We start from the raw sequence: 25,170 nt of genomic DNA on the forward strand, positions 1-25,170 counted from the left end.
CACCATGGCCATACTTGTTTCTTGTCAGCTGATCGCAGAGTGACTTTTCAACATTCCCTTCTTCCTGTATTTCTTTTATTTTTTGCTTGGTCTCAGTGCTATGTTTTGCAATCTAATAGATAAATGTAAATAGATTTCTCGGATACTTCTGTGAAATAATGTTGAAATTCTTCACTGCAAGAAGGGAATGCTTTGCTCTTAGCTACGAAACTGTGTTCTGTCCCATCAGTCTTATTTCCTTTGGAGGTATTTTTTTGTAATACAGTACAGCCTCATTGCAATCTGCCACCTTTTACCCAGTTGTAAAGGATTGCAGTAAACTGGGTTTTTTTTAGGGTGACGATTAGATAAACAAAACTTCAACTGAATTAAAGGAGCCCTGTGACAAGAAACAGCAATATTTAAAATACAAGTACACGTGCATACACTGTATGATGTATAATTGTCACAGAGTAAATTGCACCTCAGGTGTCCTTTAAGGTGCATTTTATTCTGCATCAAATGTACAATTTTTTTTGAATGTGTGCGCATTTATTTTAGTTTTTCATCATAGTGAAATTTTAAAAATATCTTTTCTTCACTATGCTATAATATTACTGTAGAGGGGGAAAGTTACCTTTGTAGTAGGTCTAGAACAAATAATAAAAGGAAATATGAGTGCTATGTCAATTTTGAGATTATGTGCAGATTGTTGTCCTAGTTTAATGAGGCAGTTCATTTATGTTTCAAGTACAGTACTCCACGGCAACCAGTCTGTTTACTATAATCAGTCCAGTGGGAAGTGCTTTCTAATAGGATGCTGACAGCAAGTAACCTAGATTGATGTGAACTATAGACTACATACTGCAACTTTCATATACCACTACTAAGTTAGAAGGGTAACCAGAAATGTTTATGGGGATCCATAGTGTTGGTTTGCCTAATTTGAGAATATCTATTGGACCCTTAGCTATGCAGAAAAGCCTGTTCCTGGAAACTGACTTGGGGATCTGCTGTGCTTGTAACCCACAAGATCCACACATTCAGCCTTAGGGCTAGTATACATGATCAGATCTCCTGGCAGATTTTTTTCGCTTGAGCAATAAATCCGATCGATAAACAGATCCGTCATTGGTCAGTTTAATAAGAAATAAAGCATACACGCTCTTCCAATGTTTCTGTTCGAGGGGATGGTTGACTCTGTCTGGGTGGAGTTGATGTGTGTATTGAGCTTTCTTCCGAGCGGAAGTTATGCATTAACAATAGGCGAGCGGTGTTCTGATCTGGTCACCATTTAGTCACAGGTGTGGAAGCATGCCTATGTCTGAGCAGGAATGGTTGTGTGCCACTGTGGTTCTTGTTATGATGGACGTGGCTACTAAACTCATCAGTTGTGGTGATCTGATTTAATTGGAAATTAGAAGAGAGCAGTATGACCGTAGCCGTTTGACCGAATTGGCATTCTAATCTGAGTGACATCACACTGCTCATTGTAGAAGAATTTGTTTCCAAAACACTGTAACAACTTTACTGTTTAGCATAACTTTTTAAAACTGACCCTTGTCTTGTCAACCTTTATTACAACAAAGCCTGATTGGCTCACTGTGCTGCCTGTCCCCTCACCCCCATATATTCTTCTATACAACGATTTCTGAAATCCAAACTGAACCAGACTCTCTATTTTTATGGCCTGTGTACTGTATTTTACACTTTATCACTTTGTTCAGAGCCTGTTACATGAATGTACTGAATTGTAATCTGACAGTAGTGATTATTGTATTTGCTGAGAACTTAATTTATTGGGTTTTGAGCTGTGTCTCCTATAGAGGTATAGAGGTTAATTCGCTAGAAGCCATTAATATTATTGTGCGCAGAGAGTCCACAGTACCGATACTAAAGCCCCATCTACACGATACGATTCTTTGTGCGATTCGATTACGATTCTATTTATGATCCGATTAAATCTGACATGTGCGATCAGGATTCGATTCAATTCAATTCTATTTGCCACTGTTTTGCAATGTCAAATCGAATTGAATCAAATCGAAACCCGATCGGACATGTTGGATTTAATCGGATCGTAAATAGAATCGTAATCGAATCACACAAAGAATCATTTCGTGTAGATGGGGCTTAACACCAGCTGAGTTTCATGCATTGCACAGTTAACACAACCTACAGTATATGGGTAACACAAGCATTGCTATGGTAATACAAATTGGTTATTTTTGTGAAAATGGACAGTATACAGTACTTCTGCTCTATTACCTTTGCAAAGAAGCGCAATTTCACAAAAATCCTATATTCTGATTTGTTAAAATTCTCATCTACACAAACAACATTCTTCTGAAAATGCTGGCAAAGTATAAATGATCAAGTTCACTTAGCACCAGTGTTGCCGGGACAAAAAACGGCAAACTGGTGAAGTAGGTGGTGTCCAGCAATGGAGGAATTGCTAATGGCTGCCCCCAGTATAATCCTAGTTATGAAAAGAGAAGGGTGAAAAGCATGCACTGAAATGCTCATATGCTTGAAGGAGTGTTTATTTATCTTTGTATGTGTCACAGTGATGCAACTAAGTATTTGTAATTAAAAAAAAAAATGTTTGGTTTGGGTCCGCTTTAAAGAAAACCTGGACTGAAAATGAAAAGTCCAAAATAAACATAAACCCGTCATACTTACCTCCTGTGTAGTCTACTCCTCAGTGTCTTTCTCCTCTCCCGCATCCTGTTTGTCCACTGATCAATGGAATTCTCCGTCCTCCATTTTGAAAATGGCCATTACCCCATTACAGCTTTCTGGTCAGCACACTGTTAAAATAACATCGCCCACTTGAGCCATAGGGAAACATGGACATTACCTTGCCACATCAGTTGTCCTCTCAGCTATAACTGACAGCAACTGATATATTTCAGTTCTGACAAAATGTTGTCAGAACTGGAAGGTATCATTGTCAGAAGAAAATGGTGAGCTTCTGAGAGGAACTGATGGCAAAGTAACTATGTAGTGTTCATTTGAAGTTACCTCGTGTGTTTATTTTAAATATTTTTACTCAGTACAGGTTCCCTTTAAGCAATACCAGTTGCCTGGCTATCCTGCTGATCCTCTGCCTCTAATACTTTTAGCCATAGGTCCTGAACAAGCATGCAGCAGATCAGGTGTTTTTGACAATATTGTCAGATCTAACAAGATTAGCTGCATGCTTGTTTTTGGTGTAATTCAGGCCCTACTGCAGCCAAATAGATCAGCAGGGCTGCCAGGCAACTGGTATTGTTTAAAAGTAGATAAATATGGCAGCCTCCACATACCTTTCACTACAGTTGTCCTTTAAAGAGAATTTGTAACGTTAAAACGTCCCCTGGGGGGTACTCACCTCGGATGGGGGAAGCCTCAGGATCCTAATGAGGCTTCCCACGCCGTCTGCCGTCCCTCGGGGGTCTCGCTGTAGCCCTCCGTACAGCGGTGACGTAATATTTACCTTTGCAGGCTCCTGCGCAGGCGCTCTGGCTGCTTTCGCTCCGAAGGAGGCGGAAATACCCGATCTCAGTCGGGTCCGCTCTACTGCGCAGGCGCAAGTCTCCGGCGCCTGCGCAGTAGAGCGGACCCGACTGAGATCGGGTATTTCCGCCTCCTTCGGAGCGAAAGCAGCCACAGCGCCCCCGCTGGAGCCTGCAAAGGTAAATATTGAATTGAACAGTCGGCACAGTTGCCGGCTGTTCGGAGGGCTGCAGCGAGACCTCCGTGGGACAGAGGACGGCGTGGGAAGCCTCATTAGGATCCTGAGGCTTCCCCCACCCGAGGTGAGTACCCCCCAGGGGATCTTTTTGTCGTTACAGAGTCTCTTTAAGGCACAGTGCAATAAATGTCAGTTAATATGGACTTAAGACCCCAGGTAGCAGCCAGCAGCCAGCTTCATTGCAACCGAGAGAAAATAAACAGGAGGCAGCTGACATTTTTAGGGCCCTCTCACTCCGATGATTTTTACAGTCTTGACCCGCTTATTCTCCATTTGCAAAACCAACAACACTTTGACACATCGCAGATTGTACTAAATTATTCAGGGTTCCCATTTTTACCTTAGCTATTCTGGTTTCAGTGGCAGGAACGCATCTTGTACGTCGTAAAGCAGGCTATTTCTATGTAGTCCCGCTTCTCAATGATGTCGTTTGGCCTTCTGGCCCAGAGCACTCTGGGAGATTAACTGATTTTTCTTCTCAACGGACAGAGGAGAGAAAAAATACCAGTTAGCCGTTACCACTTTGCCAGCAGTACAGATGCCAGCATGTGATACATTTAGGTATGTCAGGGAGGCCTGAACGATTTTAGGAAAAAATTGAATTGAGCGATTTCTGTCCAAAATTACGATTTCGATTCACGATTTCCTTCAAATCAAGCTTTGTTCCCCCCCTTTGTGCCTGTTAGTTCCCCCTCTGTCCCCCTGTCTTTTCTTGTGCCCCCTTTGCCTCTTCATGCCTCCTCTGGGTATCTCTCTTGCCTCCTTTGTGTCTCTGTGCCCACTCTGTTTCTCTTTGTGCCCACTCTTTGTCTCCTGTGTCCCTCTTTGTGCCCCCTCTGTCTCTCTCTGTGCCTCCTCTGTCCCCCAAGTTGCATCAGTTCTGGACATAGCTTCAAGCACGAGTCCAGCGATGCCCATCTATCCACTTTGCCTACTGCAGGCTCTAATGCACGGCATACTTCCTGTATATCATGTGACATACAGGAACCCAAAGCTTTGCCAAGCACAAAGGCGGCAGAGCGCGATAGAGGATGGAAGGTATATCCAACGCTGCGGGCCGCACGCACTGGGACTTTGGGAAAGTTTGAAGGAGCTTCTTTAAACTTCCACATGTGGAAATGACGTGATCGCGATATTCGCCGCTTTCACGATTCTGAAATTGTGATCTTGGTGATCGCGATTTCGATTTAAATTTGATTTATCTTTTAGGCCTAGACACTTCTTACAAAAAACTGACCATGTTTTGCATGTGTTTGTTTGTGATGTGCAAATTTTTGCTGCAAGAAGTACATTTTTTTTCATGCATATGAAAATGCAAAAAGATGATTTTTAGCATATGTGCGATAATCTTTGACTTTCAATAGTTGTGTGGCAAATGCATTTTTGCACGTTGGGAAAACGCACATGAATTTTTATAAGTGTGAACCCAGCTTAAATCAGGGATGAGGTAAGGATTTTTACAATGAGAAAACACTGACTAAATCCTATAAATATGAATACTGTAAAAGAGGTTTATGTTAAATTATGTACATCAAAGTTTCCAGTTAAATCTGTTGTTTTATTTTTTTTTATCCTCAACAGTATTTCTGAAATTCAGAAAGATGTGGAATATAGATTGCCAATTCCTGTCAAAAACTTGACCGTCAACGTAAATATGTAAGTAGCTCTTGCTGTTACACTGAACATTGTGTTATTATCATTATTATTTGGAAATTACTATAGCGCCAACATCTTCCGCAGCGCTGTACAAAGTTTATAGTCTTGTCACTAACTGTCCCAGTTAGTGACATATTGCCCAGTTCACATGCCTGTGTGCTCTGGTGATGTATGTGTCAGTGAAACACTTTATCTTGCCGCAGTTGCTGCACATGTATGGATGTTTGCCATTCTTTCTCTGTGGGTGCCTTATCCCAGGAGTCGGGACCAACAACAGTAATGAACACTATGGCACCTATTGAACTGGAACACTTTCCTGGAACACCTGGATCCTCAGCAGCTTCAGCCATGAAGAACTGGGTCATCGCTGCTGAACCTTCGCCTACCTCTGCGCCTAATCCACACACCCCCCCCCCCCCCCACCACCACCACCACACTTAGGGGTAACAGGTGATTGTCAAGTGCGACTGGCATCATCGTAATATGGCAGCTTCAGCTGTTGGCTTTCGGATATTTTCGCCCCCATCGTTCCCGAACCCGTATGAGCCAAAACCAATGTGTACAAACCCTCCCCCCCCCCCCCCCCACCTTGTTTGTACTTGCCAAAATAAATGATTCTGATTCCTAACGTACTCATGCACAGAAATGTGGAGTCAGAAGCATTTTTTAAGTTCCTGGAATAGGTTAAAATGTTTTTATTTATATCATTTGTTTATTGTGGTATATAGTTAAAGGAGCTGGAGGCAGAGGTTTTTTTTGCAGATGGTTTATGTTTTTGGGAAATGTTATTGCATATAGGTGGATTTTTTTGCTGGGCAGACTTTCATTTGCTTAGGTTTAGGCCTCCGAGGGGTGTCTGCACAAGATGCAGTCTTTCTCCAGGAAGTACTGTATTTTTCGGACTATAAGACGGGGAGAAAAAGTCAGTACGCCTTATAGTCTGAAAGTAATTCTGAATGTGTCCCTGTACAAGCGGAAGCTCTTTCCTATCTGCAGACTCCATGTCCTCCGACTCTAGCCATTGCAAGGATTTTGCTGCTGTACACGATCCTGACGATGTACTTCTCGCGGCGAGGCAGCAGCACGATCCCGGGCAGCATAGCAGCAGCCGCCGTAACGATCGAGTCCTCCATTCTTCCTTGCAGTGTCGGAGCGGCATCAGTGCCATCCCAGCAGAGCAGTATATCAGTAGCTGCTTTAATGAAATAGTCCTTCGTTCTTCCCAGTTTACCAGCGCCATCTCATGAGACCAGTAAACAAGGCAGTACGGAGGTCTCGGGTCATTACATTGGCTGTGGCTGCTGATTTACTGCTCCGCTGGGATTGCACTGATGCCGCCGCTGGGTCAAGGAAGAACTGAGAACTCAGTCATTAAAGCGGCTGCTGCCATGCTGCTCTGGATGACACTGCTGCTGCCCTGCCGCGGTATCACCATGGACCACACAGGGAAGCACATGGGATTGTGTACGGCTGGATAGGTGATATCATCCGCTCTCTAGTTGTAGTGGTTAGTGTAGCTGATGGGGGAAGCAGGGTTTAGTGTACTTGGTGGTTGCAGCAGCTGGTAGTGCTTTGCAGTGTAGTTGGTGGGGCAGCAGGGGCTAGTGTAGCTGGGCACAGAAGCTTAGAGACATCTTGGGGAGGTGAGAAGCTTGACTAGTGTGTTCCCCCCTCCCTTAGTGTGTCCTTCTTAATGTTACTGCCCTGGCAATTACACCCTTCTCATGTACTAACTCGGACTTGTTTTAACGGGTCTCTGTAAAGCGCATTTTATACCCTAATTGTATGTATAACCTTGTGCTAAACCGTTTTCTACCTCTCTGTCTGTCACCCCTTGTTGCAATGTATGTATCCCTATTTATTGTCCAGCGCTGCGTAATATGTTGGCGCTTTATAAATACAATAAATAATAATAATAGATGTATATTATTTATTTTTTTACCCTGGTTATTGTCCTCTAAACCTAGGTGTCTCTAATGGTCAGGAGCATCTTATAGTCCGAAATTGAAACTGATTTGCAAAACCAAAAAGAGAGGGGACTAATTCCTGTTTGTGGAAAATATAGTGATGTCTTGCTGGTGCTAAATATAGTATGCCTTTTGCCTCCGTCCTTTTTTCCTTGCTATTCATATACAAGTTTGTAATGTTCTGTAACATGCCTCACTTTCTCCTTAGTTCTAATGTTATCTTTCCTTTGCAGTTTGCTGCCGCCACAATTTCCACAAGAGAAGCCAGTCATCACGGTCTTTCCTCCCATTAGACATCCCCTAGTGGACACACAAGGCACAAACCTCATATGTCCCTTAGTAAACAATGTATGCTTTTTATATTTATATCCGTCTGTTTTTATCCATTGCATAATTGTAGATAATTTGGTTTTATGTCAGAATTAATAATATATGCAAATGCATTTTAACAATGAAAAGGCAAAATTAACAGCTGTCTTTACAAGCAGAGCTTCCTGCCTATTGCTTCTGTGATTAGATTGGGAGTGACTGTCTAGAACAGGCTTCCACCTCTGTGGGAAATGCAGACTGAATGCACACAAAGCAAATGCAGGCTAGAACACAAAGAACAATGGACTGTGCTTATTGTTGCATTTAAGAATAAAAGTACCTTTGTTTGTGTTTTGATGGCATGAGCTGACCAGTGGTGGTACAGTTTTTTTGTGTACTGGTTAATGGCACTGTTTTTGATGCACGAGACCAGGATTCGAATCCGGACTGAAGGCAGTACCTAATCAACAAGGAGTGCTTGGGCAAGGCTCCCTAATACTCCAGGGTTGACTATTGAATGTGCTCCCCCATAAAGTCACTGCTTAGCTATCTGCACAACAATCTATTCTGTTCTATGGAGGCAGGAGGGGGGTAGGGGGTGCCCTGATGCAGAAACTACATTGGAATAATGTTAGTGATTGGACAGTCCAACACAGCTGATCACAAACTATGGCTGAACACACAGTGACAGGTCTTCCTGGGTCTAATGAAAACCCTGGCATTGCTCCTGTCAGTGATGATCAGAAGCAGAGGGCTTCTCTTCTCCATGCAGCAGCAGTCTCCAGCACACTGTCGGCAAGACCAAAATTATTTTGTCTCCACTAGGCACACTTTCTTTTTGCTCCTCTTCCATATGTAGTATGCCCCCCATACCCCACGTGCAACCCTCTTTTTCATAGATAACACCTATGGACAGCAGTCCATCATTCGGGTCCAGCTCCCTTGGGCAATAGCTCCTATAATTGCAGACTTCTTTATGCAGCCACTCTTCTTCCCTTTCCAGCAGCCACCTAAGGCCACCTGGCAGCATTCTCCTTTCTGACGAAGTTGTTAGGAACAAGTGGTGACACGATATGAGGGCAGATCTCTTCAGTAGAGACTAACACAGCAGTCAAAACATAACTGTCCTAGACCTGATTTAACACCTGCTTGAAATCTAAAAAGAATATATATTCTATACAACCTCCAACTCCAGATATTTACAAATTGCAGAAAAGGGGATGTATGTAAAACTATCCAGTGTCCAGGCAGCACTGACACCTTCTACTTCATACCTTGTTCAGTGGCCTTCCACTCACAGAGGATGGGGCTTTTCTTGTGTGTCTGTAAGGGGGTAGCCCCTCATTTCCCATTTTACAGTCGTGCTTACACTATCAGATGAGACAAGCAATGAAGAGTGACCCAAATAACTGCTCTAACCTATCTGGGCCAGGCGCCCCAAACATGGGGGTATTGTATTTGGATGTATATGCTTCCTGCTTGAGCCTGTGCACTGCCATGCACCAGGAGGAACTCAAAAGACAAACCCTTATATCGCGCTTTTCTCCTGGCGGACTCAAAGCGCCAGAGCTGCAGCCACTAGGACGCGCTCTATAGGCAGTAGCAGTGTTAGGGAGACTTGCCTAAGGTCTTCTACTGAATAGGTGCTGGCTTACTGAACAGGCAGAGCCGAGATTCGAACCCTGGTCTCCTGTGTCAGAGGCAGAGCCCTTAACCATTACACCATCCAGCCACTAACTCAGGACACACTTCACCAGCATAGCCTCTGACAATGGATCCAAGGATTTTATCCTAATACCTAATGGCAGTCAAGGTGCCATTCTCTAGCCCAGTGCAGTGGGCAAACTATGGGCTGTGGGTCATATCCAGCTCACGTAGGCTGTATCAGGCCCGCATACTCTCTACAACACTTCCAGCGGAGGCAGGAGGCATGAAGGGAACATAGCTTTTTTGTTGCTTGAGTTGTAGCAGTCTTCTGTCAGAAGGGTGTGTTTGTTTTTTTTTTACCAAAACTTACAAAGTAGATAAACGCTCTACCTGCTTCCTGCATCTGCTGTATTAAATATAAAATTCTTCATAAAGTGAACCTGAGCCAGCCCCCCAAGAAGTTAGATACTTACCTACATAGGTAAAGGGAATCATCTGGAAAGTCTTGAGGCTTCCAATCTCCTCAACTCCACTGTTGCTGTGCATGGACCCTCTGAACGTATTCGACAAGGGCTTGTCTGATATGTTCTGGTGGCGGCACTCCCCTTCTTGCACGAGCGCAGCTATACTGCACCTGTGCAAGTACATCAGCGCCTGTGCAGTAAGCAAAGTCACTTGTATAGGAAGGGGGCACGCTGCAAACTAAAAGAGGGTCCCGGGCCAGCGGTGGCGGGACTGAGGAGGATGTGGAAAGCCTCAGGAGCCTCAAGAGGCTTCCCTCTTCTTAGTGTCTAACTTTTTTTACTGCCAGCTCAGGTGTGCTTTAAAGGGAACCCAAACTGAGAGGGATATGGGCGTTTTGTTTTAATCCACACCAGTTGCTTGGCAGTCCTGCTGATTTCTTTGACTACAGCAGTGGCTGATTCACACACCTGAAACATGCATACCGTTAATCCAGTCTGACTTAAGTCAGAGCACCTGATCTCCATGCTTGTTGAGGGGCTGTGGCTAAAAGTATTAGAGACACATGATCAGCAGGAGAGTCAGGCAACTGGTATTATTTAGGATTTATTTATTATTTATAAGGAAAAATCCATATCCTTCTCAGTTTAGGTTCCCTTTAAGTAAAAGGCCTACAAATGTTTTATATTAAACATAACAAATTACAAAAATATTAGAATGACATTTGTCTTGCATCTGTTTCTTTTCAGTTTACTATGCACTCTGATCTTGGGAAAATTGTACAAAATATATTAGAAGAATTTTGGAAGAATCCTCCAACACTAGCCCCAACTTCTGGCACATTTTCTTAGTAAGTGACATTGATTTTCTTTAAAAGTTTATTACATCAATGCATTTGTGGAATCATTGCTGCTCTGTAATATAGTCATCACAACCGTACTATGCCTATTACAGAAAGCCAGGCTTAAAGTGGACCTGAACTTGCACAAGACAGAAGAAAAACCTAGAGAAAGGCACCCAGTATATATTTAGAGAGTTTAGCCAGTATAATTTCCCCTCATCTGTGACTAAGCACAAGTTGTAGTTTGGTCTCTCAGCTGTGTCAGCGGACTGTCACAGCAGAGAGCTAATGGTCACCACAATATGTTAACAATATGTCTGCTTCCATGAAAGCAGGAAGTAGATACACTGCAGATTTATTGCAAGATTTGTATCAGCTGCAACAGACATGTTTTTCTTTAAAGGTGATTATGCTGTTGCGTACCTTTTTTAAAGCAGAGGGCAAGTTCTGAGTTTAGGTCCGCTTGAAGCCTGGGCAATAAGAACTAAGCTCAATCACAAGAAAATGTATGCGTGCTCTACACCAAACTTAACCCTTTCAAGTCTAGCTGTGCAAATCTGGCTAAAATGGCTTACCATGAGACATGCTCACGCAGAAATGCATCTGCTTTCGCATGCCAAACTTTGCAGGGTCAAAAACCAATAACGCGAAGCGGTTGCCCTGCGGGAATTAGTTCATGCTATACAGCACTATCCAGGAGCGCCTCGGGGAGGCTTCCCATTGCCCCCATACAACCGGGGGGCTGCGGGGCCCCAGGCTCTCTCACTGCCTAGGGACCACAGCAACACCCCGGAGGTGGAGGCTGGGTAGCGCAGACGACCCCCCCCAAGCGTGGCCGGCGCCGGGGGGGACCATCCGCACCCATCTCCCAAAAATTTAAAAACAGGCACTTACCTGAACGTCCATTGCGTTCTGCTGCTGCGCATCGACTCGGGGCACTGCATGGGAAAGGAGTGACGCATGGGTCACCCCGAGCTGTGGGGCTCAGGGCTGGCTCACACACATCACTCCAGAAGGGGGGGGGAGGACAGGCACAGACAGCCCACAGCTCGGGGTGACCCATGCGTCACTCCTTTCCCATGCAGTGCCCCGAGGTAAGTGCCTGTTTTTAAATTTTTGGGAGATGGGTGCGGATGGCCCCCCCCCGGCGCCGGCCACGCTTGGGGGGGTCGTCTGCGCTACCCAGCCTCCACCTCCGGGGTGTTGCTGTGGTCCCTAGGCAGTGAGAGAGCCTGGGGCCCCGCAGCCCCCCCGGTTGTATGGGGGCAATGGGAAGCCTTCCCGAGGCGCTCCTGGATAGTGCTGTATAGCATGAACTAATTCCCGCAGGGCAACCGCTTCGCGGTATTGGTTTTTGACCCTGCAAAGTTTGGCATGCGAAAGCAGATGCATTTCTGCGTGAGCATGTCTCATGGTAAGCCATTTTAGCCAGATTTGCACAGCTAGACTTGAAAGGGTTAAGCTTGGTGTAGAGCACGCATACATTTTCTTGTGATTGAGCAATAAGAACTAAGTATATGATGAAAACACATCGGTAAAAATTAGCTCTCTGAAAATTGCATGTTTTTTCATTTGAAAATACATTATTTACATTATCAGTAATGAATAATCTGTACCAATTGGTTAAGACAACACAAATTAAAGCACCCCTGAACTAAGAGAGATATGGAGGCTGCCATATTTATTACCTTTTGAAATGCTAACCGTTGCCTGGCAGTCCTTCTGATCCTGCTGGCATCAGTAGTGTTGGAATCGCACACCTGAAACAAGCATGCTGCTAATCTAGTTAGACTTCAGTCAAAGCAACTGGTCTGCGTGCTTGTTCAGGGTCCATGGGTACAAGTATCAGAGACAGAGGATCAGCAGGATAGCCCAGCAACTGGTATTCTTTAAGAAGAAACAAAAAGCCTCAACTTGTGTCTCACATCGGGTTCCCTTAAAGGAGCATACACACACCCACAATAACTTTCCCTACATCGATTTGTACTCGCTTGTTAGGGCAACAGGTGCAGGAATGAATGTTAGGTTCAGGTGTGCTTTAATGAAGTTATTATTGTTATTATTATTGATTTATAAAGCATTAACATATTCCGTGGCGCTGTCCAAAGTAAGAAACAAACATGGGTTACAAAATAACACAGACACTGGTATAGACCAATATACGAAATACAGAGTTGGTACAAAATACAGAATCGGTTTCAGTGGCCACTATGCAGCATTTTTAATGTAATCATGATTGCTTATGTACTTTAATCAATGAAGTGAATTTGATAAAGACCTGTGCTGGTTTGCGCTGGATCTTGACGTTTAAATTCCACTGGTACACGGGTGAATTCCATTGCACGCTCCTACACCCTGGTCTTTTAAATAGAAACTCTAAGGGCCCTTTTCCACTAGCAATCGCAATCGCCAGTGATTGCGATTTTTCATTAATTTTGTTATGCGATTGCGATTTTCCCTTTGCAGTGCATTTATCCCTCTTAACATCGCTCCAGAAAGCGATTGCAATTTGCAACTAGGATCACTATAGTGGAAAATACTTTTCATGATTTCTATGATAAAGTAGCAACCCTAATGATTTAAGGTACTGACATCACACTGTGGGAGCCTTGTTGCATTGTGGGAAATAAGTTGTTTCCAGCTGCCAAAAAAGCAGCATCTTCCACAGACCTCACCTGCCAGCAGTAAAGATATTGCCATGTGATAAATGTCAGTATGTAAATCCGGGAGAGGAAAGATGGGCAAACACTGACTAAATCATTTATAATGAATTATTGTAAAAATTAACCCTCCTGGCGGTTTGTCAAAATCCGCCAGGGGGCAGCAAATAAGTTTTAAAAAAAAAAAAAAAAAATTTTTTTCATGTAGCGAGACGAGGTCTCGCTACATGATAGCCGCTGCTCAGCGGCATCCCCCCAGCCCCTCTGATCGCCGCCGGCGATCGGAGATCAGGAGATCCTGTTCAAAGAAATTTTTTCATGTAGCGAGACGAGGTCTCGCTACATGATAGCCGCTGCTCAGCGGCATCCCCCCAGCCCCTCTGATCGCCGCCGGCGATCGGAGATCAGGAGATCCCGTTCAAAGAACGGGATCTCCTGGAGGGCTTCCCCCGTCGCCATGGCGACGGGGCGGGATGACGTCATCGACGTCGTGACGTCAAAGGGGACTCCGATCCACCCCACGGCGCTGCCTGGCACTGATTGGCCAGGCAGCGCACGGGGTCTGGTGGGGGGGCGGCTGCGGCGACGCGTATAGCGGCGGATCGGCGGGTAGCGGCGGCGATCGGGCACTGCACGCAGCTAGCAAAGTGCTAGCTGCGTGCAGCAAAAAAAATTATGCAAATCGGCCCAGCGAGGCCTGAGCGGTGCCTCCCGGCGGCATAGCCCGTGCTCAGCACGGGCTTACCGCCAGGGAGGTTAAGCACTTTTTTTTTTTTTTTCATTACATATTTTTCACTGCAGTTCCTCATTAAAGGAAACCAGAGACAAACGGTCTTTAAAAAAATGAAAAAAGATGTTATACATACCTGGGGCTTCCTCCAGCCCCATAAGCCAGAATCGCTCCCACGCCGCCGTCCTCCACTGCCTTTATCGCCAGGACTGGGTCCTGTCACTTCCGGTGGACACAGCCAATTGTACGCAAGCGCAGGGACTCCCTCCATATCTTTGGGCCTGCGCAGTACGGAGGGAGCGCACTGTGCTTGCGTTTACTGGCTCGACCGGCCAAAATGACGGGACCCAGTACCGGCGGATAGCGGCAGCGGAGGACGGCAGCGTGGGAGCGATCCAGGCTGATGGGGCTGGAGGATGCCCCAAGTATGTATAACATCTTTTTTCTGTCGTCCCTGGTTCTCTTTAAGTGCTGCCAGAAACTTGCAGCAGTGCTTCATGTACGTATTGCGGCCTTTTACTCATTTCTTAGAAACTGAGTAAGTTATGAAACACATGTTAACCACTTCAGGACCTCAGGCTTACACCCACCTAGTGACCAGGCCATTTTTCGCAATACAGGGCTGTGCAGCTTGGTCAGGTTGCTGCACAGCCCTACAACTTAGCACATAACTATATTTTCCCTTCTTTTGTTGTCCTTCATAGGACACTTTGGCCTCAATTCACCAGAGAGGAGTTAGTAAGAGATAAAAGGTCGGTATTTTATCTCATGCAGTATTTTAACACTTTGTTTGCAATTCACCACTGTGAGAGGATAGAGAGAGGAGTGTTCGGTTGCAGGCGATAATGGAGCGATATTGATGTGAATACCGTGCGTTAAATGGTCAATAGTTATGCGATGTTAGTGATTTGCACACGATACTTTGCCTCTCTGGATGCTGGAAGTAAAGGATTGTGGGTAGGAGGAGGAGGTTATTAGCAGCATGTGACCACAGAGGGTTTCCCTCCCTGTTTTTTTGACCCTCCCTCCATTCTGCATATTAACCACTTGACGACCAGGGGATATTTGCCTGCGCTGTGCTTCAGCCCCCAGCACAGATCGTATTAGCAGCAGGGCGATCAGACTCCTGCCCCCCCCTTTTTTTCCCCACTAGGGGGATGTCCTGCTGGGGGGGTCTGATCGCAGCTGCTCTGTGTGGGCGAGTAGGGGGGGGGGCCTCCTCAAAGCCCCCCTCCGCAGCGATTCCCAGCCTCCCTCTCTTTCCCTCCCTCCCCTCCTCTTTCTGGGCAGCACAGGATGGCGATCCGTCCTGCGTCGCCTCTGATAGGCTTCAGCCTATCAGATGCCGGCGATCCCCGGCCAATCAGAGGCCGGGGATCGCCGATCTCCTTTACGGCGCTGCTGTGCAGCAGCGCCGAATGATGTAAACACAGGGGATTTCTTCCCCACGTGTTTACATTACGCCTGCGAGCCGTGATCGGAGGCTCGCAGGCTGTTCACGGAGACACCCTCCGTGAACTGACATGGAACCAATGGAAACACCACTGCGACCTGCCGACGCCCATCGGCATTAGGCGGTCGTTAAGTGGTTAAGCATACTAAGCCATATTAAGCATTTACATTATAAAGTGTATGGGTGAAACGAAGGAGGTATTTGGATACATTTTCACACTCGCTCCCGATGAAAAATGTATCCAGATTCCTCCTTCATTTCACCCATCCACTTAACATTGTAAATGCTTAATATTGCTTAATATGCTAAATAGTGTGAATGGGCTGCTCTCTGCTGCCTGAAATATGTAGAGTATAGGCTGTTACTGTGAGCTGCTAGTAAACTAGCTGCAGAGTGAGCTGCAGCAGCTGTGAGAAAAACCACATATCTCCAGGTACATTCAGGGGATAAATAGATGAAAAAATAACAAATGGCCACACACCCTTTTTTTTTCCCTGGTGAATTGTGATTTTGAGAAAAAATAACAACTAACTATCGCCTATTTATCGCACATTTATCGCATGGATTTCTCTGTCGGCATTTCACCCTATCTTCTGGAGAATTGCTATTTGGAGATATCACAGAAGGTAAAGTACCTCCCATGAGATAAATAGGTCGGTAACCACTGGTGAATTGAGGCCTTTGCCAGAGGTCTCTGATTTTTATTGAGAATAGGCTTTTCCCTCCCTCCTTCCTCCCTCTCTCCACCTGTGCCGTGCTAATCGCCATAGGACAGCAATCGGCACTCATCCCGCCTCTCATAGGCAGAGGGCTTCATTCCCCAGCCAATCTGGGGAACAGCCGAGTGTCTGCTGTACAGCGCTGCAGGAGATCGCAGCGCTGTACAGACGTAAATAAAGGGAATTTATTTCCCCTTTCAGCGGAAAACAGCCTGCTAGCCGCAATCGGATTGGAGCTCCGTGAATCTGCAGGGAACGTTCGCACAAACGCGCACGTGTTCCCTGCTAAACTTCCGCTCCAGGACTTGACGCCAGTTGGTGTTAGGCAGTCCTGTGGCTGCCAACCACGATCACGCCCATCGCCGTGATGCGATCGTTTAAGTTATCGCAAATTCTTTCTGTTTTTAAGAAAGCAAACTTTTTTTGTTTTTCTTAGCACTTTAGTAAGGGGGCTTTTAGGACTATTGTAGCCCCTTACACACTCCAATGAGCTCTGGTTCACCATGATTTTGCTGGTTAGTCTGTACTTCTTGTAAGTCTCTGGAAATGGTGAAAAGCCAATGGATATTAAATATCCTTTCAAAGCAGACTGGCCATTTGACATTTTATTTTATCGCTTCTCTGCCTTTTGGCTAAGATGAAGTGTAGTATCTGTTCTTGAGGTTCTTTGTGGGGACCTGGAGGGATGGCACTGTGGCAGGGTGTCCCTTCTGGTCGTAATTCCCCAGAGGCTGATGGAATGGATCTACCATGATCAAAGCTGAAGGGCTGAGGGCTTTGCTTAGGCGTACTGCCCCTGGAAGTGGCTCTCCAGGCGTATCTGAAAAAACCTGGGATGTGGCAGATCCCAGGCGGAAGTAGGGTGCTTTGGTCTGTACTGCCCATATGCATAGCCGACTAACGCAGCTCCCTGGCCTTATGGCTAGGGAGAGTGCGGAATTTTTATAACTCCGGCTGCAAGGTCGGGGCCAGCTTGCTGGCACCGGGGACTTGTCCCCTGGGGATCTTGGTTCCCACCCTGGCTGCCTCTCAGAGGAGCCAGCCGGACCATGTGCATGGACACATGGCCCAGGCCCTTTGGGTAACCACTGGGCAGTTTGGGGTCCTCCTACCCTTTGGATGTTGGAGGACCCAGTAGCCCCCTGCACCCAAGGCAAAGGGGGAAGGTTCCCAGACAGGGAACACCGGAAGGGCCCTGCTGTATTGTGGGGCCCGTGGCTGCTCATGCACGTTTTGTGGGGGTGTTTACGCACTCTCACTTTTTCCATGCATGAGCATAAAGGCCTTGCTTACCTGGGACTCCTGTTGCGTGCAACAGGAGCCAAAAAGCTAAAAAAAGAAATAAAAAAAATTGACATTTATTTGAACTTTAGAACAACTTTAAAAACAAACATTTCTGTACAGTCCTCTCACAAAAACAATTCCATGTGTACCTTAAAATTTGTATACTTTTGGACTCTCTGTAGTAAAGAGCTGACAGGACTGACGCACTGTTTGACCTTACTGTGCACCTCTAGAATAAACGCCTTCTTAGAGTTTAGAAGCAGAAATAACCCTTTATTGAATTGAGACTGTGTCAAATGTTGGTTTGAAACAGATCTATTTGCAAAGAGCAAGATGGTTGTTACCATGAAATAGAGACGGCACATTTTGCAGTTCTGTCTAACAAGGCGAGATAATGCCTCATATAGGAATGTAGAACATATGAGATCAAAAGGAGAAAAGTTAGCCGACCTCAACTCAGAAGGTCCTCTCTGCTCTAAAAGATAACACAACAGCATAATAACCTTTAAACAAAAACATTTCTTTGTTACAGCTAATGCAAATCCTAAACTAAATCTTCACGGTTTCTACTTCATGATTCATGGAAGCAGTCATATTGTTAACATCCTGTGCTTTCAAATGAGCTTATCTGCCATCTCTGCCATAGGCAGTCATGTGACACAGGGGAGAGATCAGATTACAACTTGTGATTAGACACACATAATGGGGAATTAAACAGGCTAAACTCGCTATATAGATATAGGGTGCATTTCTCTATGTTTTCCTTGTGTCCTGTGCAAGAGTTCAGGTCCACTTTTAAGGTTTGCTTGTAAATCCTAAGGAGCAAGCCTTCCAGTAAAAATATTCTGGTAACATGCGGCTCTCCCTAGCAGCCTCAGCCTCGGGTAACCTTCTGTTTGGACTGTATTTTGCTGAGCCTGCTCCATGTGGATTTTGTTACTCTACAATGTCACATAAATGCAAGTGTCTGGTAAACAAGAGCAAGCCATTTATATACTGATCTGTTTATAGCAGCTCCACTAGGAATGGATGATTGATGGTAATCCTGCCCCCTGCATAGTAGAAAGCTTTTATCCTTGGTTAGCCTGTCAATAACCTTATCTGCAGCTTAACATCTTTGCTATTCTAATAGGATTGTAGGGTAACTCCAAGTTAAACATGTGCTCTTTTCCACACACTGCCTTTATTCATGAGGAATGCTTACAATCTTATGGGCAGATGAATTGTACACTATTTACTACAGCTAGTATGAGTCCATTAGGTGCGTACACAAGCACTACGGCCGCCAACGACTGGTCCGTCAGACCCTCCCGCTAGGCGGACTTTCAGGCGACAGTAGCGCGTGTGTACGTGCTGTCGGCGGACTGATAAGGCTGTTTCTGAGCGATCCACTGAGCGACCGGTCGTTGGCAGCCGTAGTGCGCTTGTACACACCTATTCACTATACTTCCAAAACAGATCTTTCCCCACTCAGACCTACTAGTTAACAAAATGAATCACATATCTGATTGTCAAATCAAAGTAGGTGACTCATTTGTATACATGTTTTCAGTTTTAATTTGTAGCCATACACCAACTTCAGGGTACTTTTGTAAGCGCAATTCCTACTCTAAAGGTGCCCATATGTCAATTGATTTGGCAGCCGATCAAACATCCGATTCCGATTATTATAATCTGCTCGTATGAAAATCGGTGCCGCCAAGTGCATGCCCGAAATTGGTCACATTAATGGGTCAGGCATGCTGCAAGATGTCGGGCCATCGTGGTTGGTCGGGTGCACGGCGGTGATGGTGAGCAATTTCGGGACGAGCAATGAAACTTCTGTCACTGTTCACCTGATGTTTAAATGTATATGTATGTGCATTTATGCATTACCTGTCCTGTGTCATGGTGCCCGTCTTCTTCCAAATCCCCTCTTCCACAACACAGGTCCGGTAATGTATAAATGCACACACTTATACATACGCAGGCCTGGATTTACATCACAGGAGCCTATAGGCACAGATTTCCTGGCGCCCTAGACTTCACCCTCCATAAACCTACAAACCCCCACTGAACTGCACCACAAGTGTGCTGGCTGTCCCAGCTGTCACTTCTTCCTTACTTCCCTTGCCCATCATAGGTAGCTACAGGTAGGTAGGTGGCCCTGTAACCAGAGGTACCCTCAGAATTAAGTAGCTAGAGGTGTCCCTGAATGAAGGGGGATCTAGTCAGTGGAATGCCAAGAGCTGGGTGAGTAACCTCTCATATACACTCCGCTCAGGACTCTGCATAGGAATAGCAGGAGGGTGGTGCTCCGGGAGGGGAATGAGCCTCCTTTCAATCATCAGGCACCTGTAGGCACGTGCCTACAGTGCCTTATGGTAAATCCAGCCCTGTACATACAAATTTATACAGTAGGGGGCAGCAGCAGCAGATGCGGCAGGTTTGGCCAATTCCCAAGAGATTTCATGCTGAAATTGATGGGGAATCAGCCTGCAGTGTATGGGCAACCGACAGATCTCTCTCAATCAGATTTGATCAGAAAGAGATTTGTCTCTTGATGGAATCTGCCCATCTTTGTTAGATATATGGCTACCTTTATGCTAGGTTCCTACTTGAGATGGACCTCCAATGGCCAGAGGGAGTGGACAGTGTAGTGTCCGTTTGGATGGTCCATTGTGGTCTGGTTGGCGCCACTGAGCTGATGTGTTCCACCATTTTGGGAAACTCATCTGATCTCCAGGAAGAATCATGGACAGCACAAGAGTGCGTTCTGCTTACCACAACTGATCCGGTGCACACTGACAAGGGTGGCTGGATCGTATTTATAAAATAGGATCCGTCGGCTGTCCGTTTTCTGATGAGGTAAAATGGACAAAAAAAAGTCAGTTTTCTGCTATAATAGGAACCAAGCCCTAGGACCAGTTTCCACGAGGAGCCACAACTGCTTCTGGTTCAGCTGTGGATCCGTTCTGCTGTCCAGATTCGCACAACTGTGTGATCTGGATGGCTAGCCACTAGGTAGATGGGCAGCATTTCCCCGCTCTTCAGGCATAGTGGAAATAGAGCCCAACTGTGGACATGAGTGATGTTGTGTTTTATTTGCTCATATTAAGCAAAAACTGTGACAAGTTTACCTAAGCTAATCAAGATGATGCCACATCCCATGAGAGGTCCAGACTTGCTCAGAGCAACTTACAAGCCTTTTGTCTGTACCTCACTATACAAAATTGCAAAGATATGCCTGATGTAAGTAAAGGTGGGCGTAGACTATTACTTTGTGCTTTTTTCGTAAAGAAGACTCCTCCGGGAAAAGGAAAATAACAGTCTAGTGCAGACGATAAGTATGTAGCATATCACCTTCTGTATCACTACACACACTGACAACCTATAGGGAGAGTGGTGAAGGGGAACCACCACCTCCCCCCAGTATACCCCCTGCTCACCACAACACTGATTTGTACTGTTCACACTAGTTCAACTGTTGCATCTCTTACATTTTTTCTTATGTAGACTCTAAACAATGCTGCACATGTGTAAAACCAATCTTTTAATTTTAAAGTAATGCCCTTACATTGAAATAGGTATAGGTGTATGGTCAGCTTTAATTTCCTGGGGAAGTTTTACTGCTCAGTCATTGTGAATAAATATGGCAGCGGGGCAGAAAGTGAAGTGTATTGCAAATGAATGTGGCTGTCACTATATAACAGCAGCAGGAGATAAGTATCCAAATAGGCACTCTTGTTCCTGTAGCTTACTGATGTGTCTTGGTCACAAAATGAAGCAAGAGCTCCCTAACAGGAACCACTAACACAGGTTATTACCAGTAATCGTATATATCTCTTTGATCTTTACTTTAAACCTGTTCTTGAGTCATTGAAGCATTGTGACCTTGTTTGTGCTTGTCCTGCACAGTTGAGGGAGGAGAGCACAGGCCTAGCAGATAAATACCTACATGCTGAGAGTGAGATTGACTGATAACTCTTGGAAATATCAGTCATCCATTCATGATTGTGGGAATATGTTGTAAGTTGGCCTTGGAAGATATCTAGAATGGATGCTGCCATATTGCTTGGAAAATGCATTGTTTGGCCTGATGCATGGTCACGACTTTCTTTGAAGACATGGTAGCTGCATACTGTCAGGGCTAAGGATAGGTTTGCGAAACTGGATTACACCACAGTGGTGACCTGAACCTTTGTCTACATACATTTTTACCAAGACATCAAAGCATTATATGCATGTACTTACATTTCAAAACGTATGTTACAACAAGGTTCATGAAGACGTCATAAATAATGAGATTGTAGGCTGTGCAGATATTTGATCCTGTTTTTTTGAGTATGATGGGGAGCCAACTAGATGGCTCTTAAAAGAATCCACTTTAATAGTGGTATGCAACTGATTGAATTTCCTGGCTGTATGCTTAAAATCTAAATTCTGCATCAATCTGCTTAATTATAAGTGTTATTAATTGGGGCTTCTTCCTGTGTTACCATTTGCCTACTTCATTTCATTAGTCACAATTTGCATATCTTTAGACTGGCCCTGCCCCTGTGTGGCTAGAGTCTAGTGTCTAGTATATTCCCAGCTGCAAGCAGTCTGCTTGTTAGCATCAATCTAGTCATGGATATATTAGTAGATCATATAGTCAGCATGACCTTGGTCAGCAGGGTATAAATTTAAAGGGTACTTTAGACAAACCGAATTATACCAGAATTGAGCCAGAAGGGAACAGAAGTGAACTAGCACAGAACTCTGGGCTGTTGTTTATCTGCTGATTTTCTACACCCTGCATAGAAGTACCTTCAATACCATATTGAACATACACCATCTAAATTTAAGCACTGCACACCCGCTTACCAAACTACTGATGGTTTCACCGAGCCTCACCAACCACACCACTGCTGATCTTCACTGGCTGCTCCACTGCTGAACTCCCCACCAACTGATCCATCGCCGACCTCCAGACAAGTTACGTCATTACCAACCAGACACCCCATCTACCAATCGCACACAGCTGGATTTTTTTTTTTTTGCCATCATTGATGTTCTGCCAACTTCACTGCTGATCTCCTGTGGACTACTCCTTACCAGATTGATTACTGATGCAACTTTGCTGAACCCCTTCAGCCACATCATTGGTGACATTTATCTCATCTTGGTCTAACTGCTGTCCCCCTGTCTATGCTTCCACTCTCCACACCCCATCCTACCTTATCCCATCAGTACAAAATGTTCCCTCCTATTCACTCCCTTACCCCTCCACCATTTTCAAGCTATCTCCCTCCCCATCTCGCTCTCCCCCATCACCACATGCTCTATCTCCACCTCCTTCTACACCTTGTCCCCCTTCTGTTTCCCCGCACCCTCTCCCCTTTTGTCCTTAGACTCCCTTTTGGCTCTCAACCCCCATGCACCTCCCTTCCCTCCCCCCCAAACTCTACCCACACACCCCCTCGGCATAACCTTATTCCTATCCATCCTACCCCTAGGCATTCGCTCTGTGTTTCCTGTGGCCTCTGGAATGCCAGGTCCACCTGCAATAAGCTGCTCTTTGGAACTCGCTCCCTCCAGCCACCGGACTCGCCCCCACCTTTAATACCTTCACACAAGCTCTCAAGACTCACCCTTTCATGCTCGCATACCCCCCTACACCAGCACCATAATATGTTCTGTTAGACACCCTCTCAACAGATACACCTATTGTCTCCACCCCCACCCTTTAGATTGTAAGCCTCTGGCAGGGCCATCTCCCTTAGTGTTTCCAGCTTGATTATGCAATCTTACTGACAATCACCCCTCTTGTGGACCAGAACAGTCTCTATTTTGACCTATGACACTGTATTATCAAATCATTTGCATGATCTTGTTTTGTTGTGAGTTTCCTGTATGTCCTACCTTGTATGTTAACCCTTTTATCTATTGTGCAGCGCTGCGTAATATGTTGGCGCTATATAAATACAATAAATAATAAGTAATAATAATAATAGCGGGCTGTGGTGCACGATAAGTATGAAGGTGATGTTAGGACCTTATTTATAGGTCATGACATAATAGCTAATGTGTTTCTGAAAATTTTGAACAGAGGAGCCAATGTAGGATAAAACCGTTTAAAAAGGGGGAAGCGGTGGACTTGCCTATTTACCTTATTTTATATCAAAAATAACATTTATTTAAAAGCTCCACTTGTTTATATAAAATAACGAATTCCTGTCTAATTTCTTGAGGGAGGTAAGTCCACCGCTGACCCCTTTTTTTAAACGTTTTTTAGCCGTATTTATCATACTTCGGCGCCTCTGTTCAAAGTTTTCAGAAAGTGTTCAGTCCACCCTTGGTGGAGGAGGGGTGTTACCCCTTTTTCCTTCATATCTACAGAGAGTGACTTCTTAAACCTGAGTGGGGTCAGGTAACCATTCTCCCCACCTGCAAGTACAGTGGTTGCCTGTGTGGTAACACTTGTTTGTGAGTATATTTTCATATTCTATATTCAATGTATTGTGAATCTCGAAGGTACTACACCATATTGGGCTCTCGGTTTTACCCTTTTTTGTTTTGCAAGTAATAGCTAATGTGGGTTTTCTTTCTTTCAGTTTATACAGCGGTACTGCGGGGCTACCTCCTTACCCTCCTCATTCAGGCTTTCCTTTCATTCCGTCATTCCCCACACAAGAATCCAATCGATCAGTCCCAGTATCTGAGACTGGTTCTTCAAGCTACAACACTGCCAAAGCTGCTGCACCCTCTTACGGCTTAATAACGGAATTGCCTCTACCTGTGCCCACATCTGAGGTGAGTACAAAGCGGAGAACACCCATGCTTTCTCTTGCATCATTTGATTATTCATAATTATTTTGCACCATTCTTGTGCCCTATACTATGGTGTTTTTAGATGTTTGTCTGCACCTCTCTCATGGATCTTGATGCACTTTCACCACTAGATGGCAGTATACCTCTGTTTTTAGACCTGAGTTTTACTACCATGTTTCCCGGAAAATAAGACCGTCTTATATTAATTTTTCTTCCAAAATATGTGCTAGGGCTTATTTTCAGGGAAGTCTTATATTTTGTGGGGGTAGCCAGATTCCCCCTGTATAGGCAGATCCCCCCCCCCCCTGTGTATATAGGCAGATTCCCCCCCCCCCCCTGTGTATATAGACAGATTCACCCCTGAGTATATAGGCAGATTTCCCCCCCCCCCCCCCCCATTCACCCCTGTGTATATAGGCTGATTTCCCCCCCCCCCCCTGTGTATATAGGCTGATTTCCCCCCCCCCCCCCCCCTGTGTATATAGGCTGATTTCCCCCCCCTGTGTAAATAGGCAGATTCACGCTGCCCGTTTTACCTCCTTTGTGCCGGCTCCTGTCCCCCTCCTTGAGAAAGTTGGATCCCCTTGCGGCTTATGCCGGGCATAATGCAAACTGCGGATCAGCGGCGACCGGCGAAGGCAGCTAATGAAATCCAGTAAGCGCTGCCGTATACAGGAAGTGATCTCTGTTTATTTCCTGTACAGGGCGGCACTGTTACTAGGCTACACGAGCTGACATCACCGCTGATCTGCGGGTTGAATTATGCCCGGCATAAACTGAAGGGGAATCCAACTTTGTTAACCCTTTCCACTCGTATGCGCTCGTATGTCCCACTATGCGGGACATCCCTGCAGTGGCGGTTTGCAGCGCATCGGGACCGCCGCAAACCGCCGATCTGTGTGCGCCGGTTTGTGGGCATATAATACTACATGCCC

General features: G+C 45.4%; 2 protein-coding genes and 1 pseudogene across 3 annotated transcripts in view; 2 read left to right on the forward strand and 1 right to left on the reverse strand.

Annotated features, from left to right (window-relative positions):
* Nucleotides 1-4,184, reverse strand: part of CNOT7 (CCR4-NOT transcription complex subunit 7) — a 45,950-nt gene extending 41,766 nt beyond the window's left edge. Inside the window, exon 1 of the mRNA XM_068278628.1 lies at nucleotides 4,056-4,184. The gene's annotated coding sequence lies outside the window, so the exon portion shown is untranslated. The remainder of the gene's footprint in view (nucleotides 1-4,055) is intronic.
* Nucleotides 1-25,170, forward strand: part of VPS37A (VPS37A subunit of ESCRT-I) — a 67,425-nt gene that overhangs the window by 7,328 nt on the left and 34,927 nt on the right. Inside the window, exons 1-5 of one of the 2 annotated variants that reach the window (XM_068278626.1) lie at nucleotides 4,179-4,276; nucleotides 5,297-5,371; nucleotides 7,572-7,686; nucleotides 10,506-10,606; nucleotides 24,019-24,217. In XM_068278626.1, the coding sequence (XP_068134727.1) occupies nucleotides 4,254-4,276; nucleotides 5,297-5,371; nucleotides 7,572-7,686; nucleotides 10,506-10,606; nucleotides 24,019-24,217 (513 nt within the window). In that variant the 5' untranslated portion in view covers nucleotides 4,179-4,253. Of the gene's footprint in view, nucleotides 1-4,178; nucleotides 4,277-5,296; nucleotides 5,372-7,571; nucleotides 7,687-10,505; nucleotides 10,607-24,018; nucleotides 24,218-25,170 lie in introns of those variants that run through there. The other variant, XM_068278625.1, reaches the window with a different exon arrangement.
* On the forward strand, nucleotides 16,772-16,870 carry LOC137533180 (U2 spliceosomal RNA; annotated as a pseudogene).

This window comes from Hyperolius riggenbachi, chromosome 1, assembly GCF_040937935.1.
Source record: "Hyperolius riggenbachi isolate aHypRig1 chromosome 1, aHypRig1.pri, whole genome shotgun sequence".
NCBI classification, from domain to species: domain Eukaryota; kingdom Metazoa; phylum Chordata; class Amphibia; order Anura; family Hyperoliidae; genus Hyperolius; species Hyperolius riggenbachi.